This window comes from Mobula birostris, chromosome 27 (genome assembly GCF_030028105.1).
Source record: "Mobula birostris isolate sMobBir1 chromosome 27, sMobBir1.hap1, whole genome shotgun sequence".
Classification (NCBI taxonomy): Eukaryota; Metazoa; Chordata; class Chondrichthyes; order Myliobatiformes; family Myliobatidae; genus Mobula; species Mobula birostris.
Genome location: NC_092396.1, coordinates 1,010,836 through 1,023,588, shown reverse-complemented (window position 1 = coordinate 1,023,588; position 12,753 = coordinate 1,010,836). Strand labels below are relative to the sequence as shown.

The 12,753-nt window shown below is 45.1% G+C and overlaps 1 protein-coding gene across 1 annotated transcript in view; it reads right to left on the bottom strand.

Moving 5' to 3' along the window:
- The window catches only part of LOC140188554 (NAD kinase-like), a 102,969-nt gene extending 91,772 nt beyond the window's left edge, over positions 1–11,197 (bottom strand). Inside the window, exon 1 of the mRNA XM_072244954.1 lies at positions 10,994–11,197. Coding sequence (XP_072101055.1) covers positions 10,994–11,145 — 152 coding nt within the window. The 5' untranslated portion in view covers positions 11,146–11,197. The remainder of the gene's footprint in view (positions 1–10,993) is intronic.
- Between the last annotated feature and the right edge of the window lie 1,556 nt (positions 11,198–12,753).

Genomic DNA, 12,753 nt, shown 5'->3' with positions numbered 1-12,753 from the left:
CCCACAGTGACTCCTAGTTCCAAATTCCTTAGCCAAGGAAAACCTCCTTGATGTCGCATTCCATAAGAAGGTCAGCCTTTGTCTGTGTGTCGTTTTTCATAAATTCTATTGAATTTCTTTACTTCCCTGTAAATGTTTGCAAGAAATCACTCTCCAAGAAAGTAACATGCATAATCAAGGACATTCACCATCCAGGCCATGCTCTGGTCTTGCTGCTGTTATCAGGCAGGAGGTACAGGAGCCTCAGGACCCACACCACCAGGTTCAGGAACAGTTATTACCCCTCAACCATCAGGCAGGAGGTACAGGAGCCTTAGGACTCACACCCCCACCAGGTTCAGGAACAGTTGTTACCCCTCAACCATCAGGCAGGAGGTACAGGAGCCTCAGGACCCACACCACCAGGTTCAGGAATGGTTGTTACCCCTCAACCATCAGGCAGGAGGTACAGGAGCCTCAGGACCCACACCACCAGGTTCAGGAACAGTTATTACCCCTCAATCATCAGGCAGGTGGTACAGGAGCCTCAGGACCCACACCACCAGGTTCAGGAACAGTTATTACCCCTCAACCATCAGGCTCCTGAACCAACATGGATAACTTCACTCATCTCAACACTGAACTGATGGCTCAGCCTATGGGCTCTACAACTCATGTTCCGGTATTGTTCATTCATTTATTTATTTATTTACTTTGTTCTTGTATAGTTTGCCTTCTTTTCAAGTTCAAAGTTATTGTCATCTGACTGTACATACAGTATATACAACCAAATGAAACAATGTTCTTTCAGACCACAGCACATCCACGAAACATACATCATACACAACACAACACATAAAACAAAATTTTACCATAAATAAGTTTTTAAAAATTCAAATTGCATATAGCGCGCAGCACTGGTAAACAGTGAATGGTACTTTTTCGCATTAGTCGTTCATCAGTCTTTGTGTGTAGTTTTTCATTGATTCTATTGTATTTCTTTGTGCTACAGTGAATGCCTGCAAGAAACTGAATTTCAGGGTTGTATATGGTGATATATACATACTTTGATAATAAATTTACTTTGACTTTTAACTCTAAATTACAGTCATATCTGCAATTCCTCTGTGATTCCAGGCCTAGATGCAGGAAACTGGGACTAGCTGGGTGGTCACCATGGTGACCATGGGATTGGTTGGGCCGAAGGGCCTGTATCTGTGCTGCTTTGCACTATGACCCCTGACCACTGAACCCCTGTAACCTACAGACTGAGAGCTAGGAAGGCAAGTTGGTTTTCTTTAGCACAATAACAGGCTGTCAGTTTCCAGCATCCTCCAGTTTTTATATAAAGTATCTTGACCATGGGTCTCCCTGACCTGGTACAAAGTGGGCAGGATAAATTCACAGAATGTGCCGGAACAGAACAGTTACAGCAGGGAGTGGTAACATCAAGTTCAGATCGAACTTGGGAGCAGCCTGACATTCACTTATTGCTGACGCGCAGTGACTACGAGATCCCGTGAAGGATCTGGGCAGGTCCCGGCAGCAAAACCACACGATGTCGGTAACCACTTTATACTTCTGCTCAATACTGAAACTGAGGAACAAGACACAGCTGGAGTCTGCTTAACTCAAAGCTACAACAGCTTTCAAACAGTCCCTGTACATGGCTGGTGTAAGATAACACTCCCCACGGGTGCCAGATCCCATTTCAGTGCCACTAACCAGCAGCAGAACACAATATTCTCCCAAAGGGCCACAGGAACTGGATTGTACTCAGCCACTGGTGACCAAATAGCAGTTGAAGGAAACAAGACCGGGGCACTTACATCAATGTGCTGACTTGTACACAAGATGCTGAAGAAACTCAGCAAGTCAGGCAGCATTGTGGAGGAGGGTCACCTGCAGGCATCCACTTCAAATCAACTTACAGTTCTAACACGGCCTCCCCACTGCCACGATGCAGTAGCTCTCAGACTGAGGGACAACACCTCATTCCATCTGGGTAACTTCCAACCTAATGGCATCAAGATCAATTTCCCTAACTTCTAGTAATTTCTGCCCTCCCCCCTCCTTCCCTCTCTCTTTTTCCATTCCCCTCTCACCCCTTCTCAAAGTTCAAGGTAAATTTCATTGTCAAAGTACATGTAGCATGTCTCCATGTACAACACTGAGGTTCATTTTTCTGTTGGCATACTCGTCAAATAGATGGAGTAACAACAGTGAAAGATTGCCTGACTACAGCATTCAACCAGTGCAGAAGACAAAAAAACTGTTGGAAATACAAAAAGAAGAAACAATAATAATAAATAAGCAATAAATAATGAGAACGTGAGATGAAGAATCCTTGAAAGTGAGTCCATAGGTTGTAGGAACATTTCAGTAATGGGGCAAGTGAAGTTGAGTGAAATTATCCCCTTGGTTCAAGAGCCTGGTGGTTGAGGGGTGGTGACTGTTCCTGAACCTTGTGGTTGGTCCTGAGGCTCCTGTACCTTCTTCCCGATGACGGCAGCAAGAAAAGAGCACATTCTAGGTAGTGGGGGATCCCTGATAATAGATGCTGCTTCCCTGTGACAGCATTACACGTAGACTGCTCAATGTTTGGGAGGACTTTACCCAAGACGGACTGGGCTGAACCCACTACTTTGTGTAGGATTTTCCATTGAAGGGCATCGGTGTTTCCATACCAGGCCATGAAGCAGCCAGTCAATATACTCTCCACTACACATCTATAGAAGTTTGTCAAAGTTTTAGATGTAGTGCCAAATCTCTGCAAACTCCTAAAAAAAAAGTTGAGGAACTGTTGTGCTTCCTTTGTAATTGCACTTAGGTGCTGAGCCAATGAGGACTAACTCATGGACCTCTAGTTTCCTTCTCCTGACATCTGTAATCAGCTCCTTGGTCTTGCTGACATTGAATGAGAGGTTACTGTTATGACACCACTCATACAGATTTTCAGTCTCCCTCCAAAACGTTGATTCATCACCTTTGATTCAGTCTACGACAGTGGTATTATCAGCACACTTGAATATGGCACTGGAGCTGTGCTTAGCCGCACAGTTATAAGTGTAATGTGTGTAGCGCAGGGGGCTATGCACACAGCCCTGAGGTGCACCTGTGCTGATGGAGATTGTGGAGGAAATGTTGTTGCCAATCTGAACTAACTGAGGTCTGCAAACGAGGAAATCCAAGATCCAACTGCAGAAGGAGGTATTGAGGCCAAGGTTATGGAACTTATTGATTAGTTCTGAGGGAATGATGGTATTGAATGCTTGCTCTAATATCCTTACCACCAACTCAACCTGCAAGTTTACCTTTAGAGAATTCTGCACAAGGCCTCCCAATTCCTATGTACATCTGATTTTTGAATTTCCTCCGGTTAGAAAATAGTCAATATTTTTTATTGCTATATAAATCCTGTCTGTGACAGATGTAATTCTGAGGTAGCTTTCTTGACACATATGTTCTGGTCTTGCCCTCTTCTGGAAAAATATTGGAAAGACATTTTGATATTATTTCAGTGGTTTTGCATATTGATTTACAACCTCATCCTATTACTGCAATTTTTGGATTACCAGTGATGGACTCTAATCATTTATCCCCTTCAGCTTGCCGTTTGATTGCATTTGTTACATTAATAGCCAGAAGATCAATTTTATTTAAATGGAAAGATTCTAATCCCCCTACATTTCAATGGTTTTCCCAAACTATAAGATGTTTAAACTTGGAAAAAATTAGGTGTGGTACCACTGATCCTTCAGTTAAATTTGAAGAAACTTGGAGGCCATTTATTCAACATTTTCATATGATGTAAGCTAACCTTTTCCAAATCCTTTTCAATAACTTTTTGTTTGTGTATAGAGCAGAGTTAATGACAAATAATGATTTTAACCAATGAACCATGGCAGCCCAGCTTTTGTTTTGTTTTTTTTTTAAGTGTAGGGAACCTCTTCTTTGTATAAAATTTTTCGATTCTTTTTCATGTTCAGTTATTAAGAGATTGGGAGGCTTAAATTACATATGTTACTCGGAGTCTGTGTCTGTATACGTTAACCGTTATTAATGTAATCCCGATCTTTTTGTATCATTTATCATTGTTATGTTTATCAATTCGAAGCTTAATAAAAAAGATTGAGAAAGATAAAGAAACTGGTCAATGCCAGCAGTTCCTAACCTGGGATCCACGGCCCCATCAGTTAGTGGTAAGGGTCCATGGCAAGAAAAAAAAGATTGGTAACCCCTGGAATACAGCTTTATTCGGTCCACCAAAGTGCATGATCATACACTTCTCTACACTATATTCCATCTGTCACTTCTTTGCCCCTTCTCTCAATCTGTCTAAGTCCTTCTGCAAACTCCCTGCTTCCTCAGTACTATCTGCCCTTCCACTTAACTTCATATCCAGGATATGAAGATAGGATAACCAAGGACACGACCCACCCAGCCAACACACTTTTCATCCCTCTTCCCTCTGGGAGAAGGCTCAGGAGCTTGAAGACTCGTCGGCCAGATTTGGGAACAGCTTCTTTCCAACTGTGATAAGACAGCTGAACGGATCCTGACCCGGATCCGGGCCGTACCCTCCAAATATCCGGACCTGCCTCTCGTTTTTTTTGCACTACCTTACTTTCCCTTTTCTATTTTCTATTTATGATTTATAATTTAAATTTTTAATATTTACTATCGATTTGTACTCCAGGGAGCGCAAAGCACAGAATCAAATATTGCTGTGATGATTGTGCGTTCTAGTATCAATTGTTTGGCGACAATAAAGTATATCATCTGCAAACTTGGCCACAAAGCCATCAGTTCTGTTATCCAAATCAATGGCATATAGCTTGAAAACAAGTGATCCAAACACCAACTCCTGCTGAACACCACTAGTCACTAGCAGCCAACCAGAGAAGTCCTCCTTTATTTCCAATCTTTGCCTCCTGCTATTCAGCCAATCTTCTATTCATGCCAGTACCTTTCCTGTAATACCACGGGGTCTTATCTTGTTAAGCAGCCTCATGTGCGGCAGCTTGTTAAAGGCTTTCTAAAAGTCCATCTACACAACATCCAACAGTGCTGCTTTGCTTACTCTGCTTGCTACTTCTGCAAAAAATCCCAATTTATTTGTCAGGCCAGATTTCAGATTTCCAACTTCCAACAGCCATGGTTGCCTCATCCTCCCTTTACAATACTTCTCCATCTTTGGCATGTATCTATCCTGCCCCAGACACTCCTGTGTGGGTTGTTAACACAAATGATGCATTTTTCTGTATACTGTGACGGCCACTTTATTAGCTACAGGAGTGGAACCTGGTGTGGTCTTCTACTGCTGTAGCTCATCCACTTCAAAATTCAACATCCCGTACATTCATAGATGCTCTTCTGCACAACATTGTTGAAATGCGTGGTTACTTGAGTTACTGTCACCTTCCTATCAGCTCGATAGGAACTAATCTGGCCATTCTCCTCTGACCTCTCTCATTAACAAGCCATCTTCACTTTCAGAACTGCCACTAACTGGATTTTTAAAAAATTTTTGCATCATTCTCTAGAGGCTGTTGTGCACGAAAATTCCAGGATATCAGTAGTTTCTGAGATACTCAAACCACCCCATCTGGCACCAACAATCATTCCACATTCCAAAGTCATTTAGATCACATTTCTTCCCTGTTGTGATGTTTGGTCTGAACAACAACTCTTGACCATGTCTGCATGCTCTTATGCTTTGAGTTGCTGCCACATGATTGGCTGATTAGATATTTGAATTAACAAGCTGGTGTACAGGTGCAGTGTGGCACTGAGGGTGCATGTGATAAATAAATGAATCTGATTGTGACTAGTGGACAAAAAATAAATTAACATGAGCAATGGATGTGTACAAAAGTAGTGTAATTCCAACAACACAGTTCTGATGGTTTCTGTTGGTTTTGGAATACCCACATTATTGCAACAGTTATTTATATTTCAAGATTTCACAACCAGTTTGGCGATGAGTCAATCTACTTCACCCCACATCCACTTCAGATTCATCATTAATCACAACAAGACATTCAGTGTTGTTTTCATTAACAACCAATATGCTTAAGATGTGCTGGGGGCAGCCCACAAGTGTGGCCACATATTCTGGCGCCAACATAACATACCCACAACAAAACTAGGCAACAGCTAAACCAACACCTCTCCCAGCAATCCACACAGGCTTACAACCCCTCGACAGGCCTCAAACACCTCATCCACCGACCCACACAGGCTTACAACTCCTCGACAGGCCTCAAACACCTCATCCATCGACCCACACAGGCTTACAACTCCAGGACAGGCTTCAAACACCTCATCCATCAACCCACACAGGCTTACAACTCCTCGACAGGCCTCAAACACCTCATCCATCGACCCACACAGGCTTACAACTCCAGGACAGGCCTCAAACACCTCATCCACCGACCCACACAGGCTTACAACTCCTCGACAGGCCTCAAACACCTCATCCATCAACCCACACAGGCTTACAACTCCAGGACAGGCCTCAAACACCTCATCCACCGACCCACACAGGCTTACAACTCCAGGACAGGCCTCAAACACCTCATCCACTGACGCACACAGGCTTACAACCCCTCGACAGGCCTCAAACACCTCATCCATCGACCCACACAGGCTTACAACTCCTCGACAGGCCTCAAACACCTCATTCATCAACCCACACAGCCTTACAACTCCAGGACAGGCCTCAAACACCTCATCCATCGACCCACACAGACTTACAACTCCTTGACAGGCCTCAAACACCTCATCCACTGACCCCACACAGGCTTACAACTCCAGGACAGGCCTCAAACACCTCATCCATCAACCCACACAGGCTTACAACTCCAGGACAGGCTTCAAACACCTCATCCACCGACCCACACAGGCTTACAACTCCTCGACAGGCCTCAAACACCTCATCCACCGACCCACACAGGCTTACAACTCCTCGACAGGCCTCAAACACTTCATCCGCCGACCCACACAGGCTTACAACTCCAGGACAGGCTTCAAACACCTCATCCACCAACCCACACAGGCTTACATCCCCTTGACAGGCCTCAAACACCTCATCCACTGACCCACACAGGCTTACAACTCCAGGACAGGCCTCAACAGCTAAACCAACACCTCTCCCACCCACCTCACCACACAAACACACTGGCTTACAACCCCTGGAAAGGCCTCAACAAGTAAACCAGCTCCTCTCCACCCACCGTCAGAGGTCTCTAACCCTGGGAAAGGCAACAACAGCTAAAACAGATCCTCCCCCACCCACCTACAGAAACACGCAGGCTTCCAACACCAGGACAAGCCTCAACAGCCAAACCAGCTCCCCTCCCAACATACAAGCACATAGACCTCCTCTGGGCCTCCAGTCCTTGACCCTGATCTCTCAGACCTTATTCATCTCCTCTGCACTCCCACAGCAAATGTTACACCACAGAGAGGAGGGGGAGGGGAATCAGGGAACGAGCCAAGTTAGTCATTAATTGGAGCTTCCACAGATTGAAAGGTAACAAGAGAATGGACATGGAAAGGAGGAGACAGTAATAAGCCAAGCTTGTTTTCTGTGCGTTGCTCAAGATTTCCAGCATCTGCAGAACCTCTCAAGTTTATTGTCAGGTGCCCAAGTACCAGCAAGGTACAGGGACAATGAAGATCTGTAGCCCAGTTTATCTTACATGAAATTCTGGAATGTACTGTTGAAGAAAAATTAACAGGGCATTTAGAAAATAATAAAAAGGTCTGGGTCAACATGGATTTATGAGAAGGGGAACCCTGTTTGACAAATCTGTTTTGTATAAACAAGGCTGTGGCTAACAGAGATGTGAGTGAAACAAGATGGCCAGCAGATGGTCACTAACAAACCGAGGAGAAAAAGTAGTCAGAGTAGTGTGTTGATGTGGATTGGTTAATGGACTGAAAATGTGAGGAATGAAAGAGTCATATTTGGGCAGGCCAGACAGATGCAGGGATCAAAGCAGTTCCCCAGATGTTCAGTCTACAGGGGTTAAATGTATTATATCCAAACTTAGAGACAATACAAAGATGGGTACAAGCAGGGCTTCAGTGGTGGGGCAAAGGGGTAATATAAACAGGTTAAGGGAAAGGGCAAGCACACAGCCAATGAACAGAACAGAAAACAAAGATATCCCTTTAATAATCCCTGATTAATGACATTAGGAGGAGGTAACTAGAGGTCCATGAGCCAGTCCTCAACAGGGGAGCAGATGTGGAAAGGGTCAGCAACTTTAAATTCCTCAGTAATATCATTTCAGATCTGTCCTGGCTCCAGCACATAAGTGCCTCTACTTTCTTAAACCTGTGTGAAAGTTCAGCATGTCATCTTAAAATCTGACAAACTTTTATAGATGTGCAGTGGAGAGTATATTGACTGGCTGCATCACAAACACCTGAACAGAAAATCCAACAAAAAGTAGTGGATACAGCCCAGTCCATCACAGGTAAAGCTCTCCCTGCCTTTGAGCACATCTACATGGAGCACTGTCGCAGGAGAGCAGCATCCATCTTCTGGGATCCCCATCACCTGGGCCACACTCTCTTCTCACTGCTGCCGTCAGAAAGAAGGGTCAAGAGGCTCAGGACTCACACCACCAGGTTCAGGAACAGTTATTACCCTCAAACATCAGGCTCCTGAATCGGAATCAGAATCAGGTTTATTATCACCAGCATGTGTCGTGAAATTTGTTAACTTAGCAGTAGCAGTTCAATGCAATACATAATATAGAAGAAAAATAATAAATAAATTACAGTATATGTATATTGAATAGATTAAAAAACATGCAAAACCAGAAGTAATATAATTTAAAAAGTGAGGTAGTGTTCGTGGGTTCAATGTCCATTTAGGAATTGGGTGGCAGAGGGGAAGAAGCTGTTCCTGAATTGCTGAGTGTGAGCCTTCAGGCTTCTGCACCTCCTACCTGATGGTAACAATGAGAAAAGGGCATGCTCTGGGTGCTGCAGGTCCTTAATACTGGACACTGCCTTTCTGAGACACTGTTCCTTGAAAATGTCCTGGCTACTTTGTAGGCCAGTACCTAAGATGGAGCCAACTAAATTTACAACCCTCTGCAGCTTCTTTCGGTCCTGTGCAGTAGCCCCTCTATACCAGACAGTGATGCAGCCTGTCAGAATGCTCTCCACGGTACATTATAGAAGTTTTTGAGTGTATTTGTTGACATACCAAATCTCTTCAAGCTCCTAATGAAGTATAGTCGCTGTCTTGCCTTCTTTATAACCGCATCAATATGTTGGGACCAGGTTAGATCCTCAGAGATCTTGACACCCAGGAACCTGAAACTGCTCACTCTCTCCACTTCTGATCCCTCTGAGGATTGGTATGTGTTCCTTCGTCTTACCCTTCCTGAAGTCCACAATCAGCTGTTTTGTCGTACTGATGCTGAGTGCCAGGTTGTTGCTGCAACCCACTCAACTAGTTGGCATATCTCACTCCTGTATGCCCTCTCGTCACCACCTGAGATTCTGCCAACAATGGTTGTGCTGATGACTGAAACCAGTTGCCACAGAGGGGACAAACCAGAGGGAATAACTTTACTCAACTTCACTCATCCCAACACTTAACTGTTCCCACAACCTATGGACTTACCTTTAATGACTTTTTATCTCATGTTCTCAATATTCATTGTTTATTTTTTTCTCTTTCTGTATATATTTCCACAGTCTGTTGTGTTTTTTTTCTGCACATTGGTTGTCACTGATTTTAAACCTCCGCTGCCTTGTGGCCATACTCGCCCCTGGGAAAGGCTATGGGAGTAAACCCTGAGGAAGAAATCCAGAGCTGGGGTCCCTAAGACAGTTTGCTGTTGTTTACAACTTCACTCTGGCAACCTCTGCAACAACACTGGTGCCGAGCTGTACATCAGCGACATGGAGAGGGCGAACCCGCTGCATGGGCAACGACTGGTTCTTAAAATCTTCCTGCCCCGGAGAGGTCACAGGGCACCAGAGGCGACGGCTGCCTCCTACCTACTACTGGTTGTTGTCCTTCCTGTTGGGCGCAGTCTTTCATTGTGTTTCTAGCATCCACTGTGAATGCCCGCAAAAAAATGAATCTCAGTTGTATTTAGTGGCATACTTTGATAATAAATTTACTGTGAAATTTGAACAACAGTAAAGGATCAAGGAAGAAGTATTCACCATCTACACTGGCATTAGGAATTTGCTATGGTCTTTGTTGGTCAGGGTGCCACAGGCAACAAGAACACCATTCAACAATGACAAAGAATTACATAAAATACAAAATTAGACGTTAAAGTACGGATATGGAATGAGGAAAAGCTAAGCATTATTCTGAGTGGTGAGAGATTGAAAGGTTCACAGAAATGCATGAATCGCTCGTATTAGGCAGCAAGTGGTATATTGGACTTTAGGACAGGAATGCGGACATCTTGACTCCACTTGGAACTTTGTATCCAAGTTGAGTTCCCCATCTATGAAAGCACATGGTGTTGACAGAGAGTACAGTGAAAGGTCGCCAGAGACATTCCTCAGATGTCACACCCCAAACTTCCTCACACTAATAAGAGGCGATCTCACTGCAAGTTGTAACATCCTCAAATAGCGGTTACAGGCTGGAATCACCCTACCGACCGCCTGTGGCAGGGAGCGGCTCACGGGTCATTCCCGGACGACAAGCGGGACCCTTCAACACAAACCCCAGAGTGACAGCGGCGGGAAGGGGGGAGATAGCAGGGCGCGACGGGTCGCGTGGTTCAAGTGCACCGTCTCTCCGCTGGCTGCTCCCTAACAACCTCGGGCCAAACCTAATCAGGCATAGTTTAAGTACCAGCGATCCCGAGCCACAGCCAGTTTCAGATCAACAGCCGGTATCTGGCCCGGGCCGGCTCCCATACCCACCGCCCGGGACAGAGACAGGGGTGGCTCCCACACTCCCGGCCCCGGGACACTGTCATCTCCACCGACCCCGCGAGACGCAGCGGCTCCTCACCTGGACACCTTGCTGGTGATGAGGGCGGGGGACGCGGACAGGCTTCGACACTTGGCTCTGCCCCTGAGCCGGGAGCCCAGTCCGCTGTCCAGCTCCATCTGCCGGGACTCGGTTACGGCCCCGGTTAGGGTTCCGGGGCTTCCCTGTTCCATTCGGCGGCGACGATCACAGTGACAGACCCCGGCCCAGGCTGCCGGGGCCCAGCTCCATTCCGCGCCTGTGATTGGCTGAACGGGGCCTGAACCAACCAATGGCAGTGCGCGGCGACTGGTTTCATTCGTCAATGTATCAAACGCCGGCCATGAGCCGCCAAGATCGGTCTCTGATTGGTTCCTCCTCTTGCCAAGGACTACCGTAATACTCCGAAAATATGTTTGCTGTAAAATCCACAGCGGCCGTGGGCAATGCCCACCATTCCGCCCTGCGCTGCCAGCTCGCTCCGATCCACTCGCTGCACGCCATAGGGAAAGCTACGTGGGTATGGGGTTATCAGAAAGCATAGCGGAGGCTGGGGATCTGCATCGCCAGGACACGAGAGTCTGCGGTCGCTTCTTGTGCTTGAGAGAATTGGTGTATCACCAAAGACACGCAAATTTCTAGAGGGCATCAAAGGATATGGCGAGAAGGCAGTTGTATGAGGTTGAGTGGAATCCGGGATCAGCCATGATGGAATGGTGTAGCAGACTCGATGGGCTGAATGGCCTAATTCTGCCCCTATGTCTTATGGTCTTAAGAGCTTACAAATGTACCAAGGAGAGCATTCTAACTGATTGCATCACTGTCTGGTATAGGGGGCCACTGCACTGGATGGAGAAAGAGCTGCAGAAAGTTGTAAACTCAGCCAGCTCCATCATGGACACTAGCCTCCCCAGCACTGAGGACTCCTTCAAAAGGCAATGCTCAAAGTAAAATATCAGAGTGCATACATGTCACCACATACAATCCCGAGATTCTTTTTTTCCTCCAGGCACACTTAGCAAATCTATAGATGAACAGTCCTTAAAGTGAGACCATCAGTTGTGGGAATGTGTCTTTCTTTTTCAATCTTTTTATTAGTTTTATAAGATATAAACATAACATAATAATAGTACAAAGTTATTGGGAATACATCGTTGTACTTAACATGAGTAATTATAGAACCAAATAGTACTTAGTTAACAAAACTCCCAATCATATAGGATACCATTGAATAATACAGAACAAAAAAAATCTGGACAAAAATCATGAAAAAAGAAAAAAAAACAAAAAAAACCCTCAAAAAAAACTAATCTAAACAGAATTAATCAACTAAACTAAAAAAAAGACCTGAGCTGTTTTAACATCATAAGAAATGGGAAAAAAGAAAACCTTAGTGTCGACGACTCTGTTCCTCTCAACCAACATTACAGAGAAGTAAAATAAGTTTGGAAATGGTTGGGAATGTATCGTTATCCCATTTTGTTCAAGAGCCTGATGGTTGAGGAGTAGTAACTGTTCTTGAACTTGGCAGTGTGAGTCCTGAGGAACCTGTACCTTCTACCTGATGGCAGCAGCGAGAAAAGAGCATTTCCTGGGTGGTGACGATCTCTGATGATGGAAGCAACACACACCAAAGTTGCTGGTGAACACAGCAGGCCAGGCAGCATCTCTAGGAAGAGGTACAGTCAACGTTTCAGGCCAAGACCCTTCGTCAGGACCAACTGACGAAGCATCTGTCGTTCACCAGCAACTTTGATGTGTGTGGCTTGATTTTCCAGCCTCTGCAGAATTCCTGTTGTTTG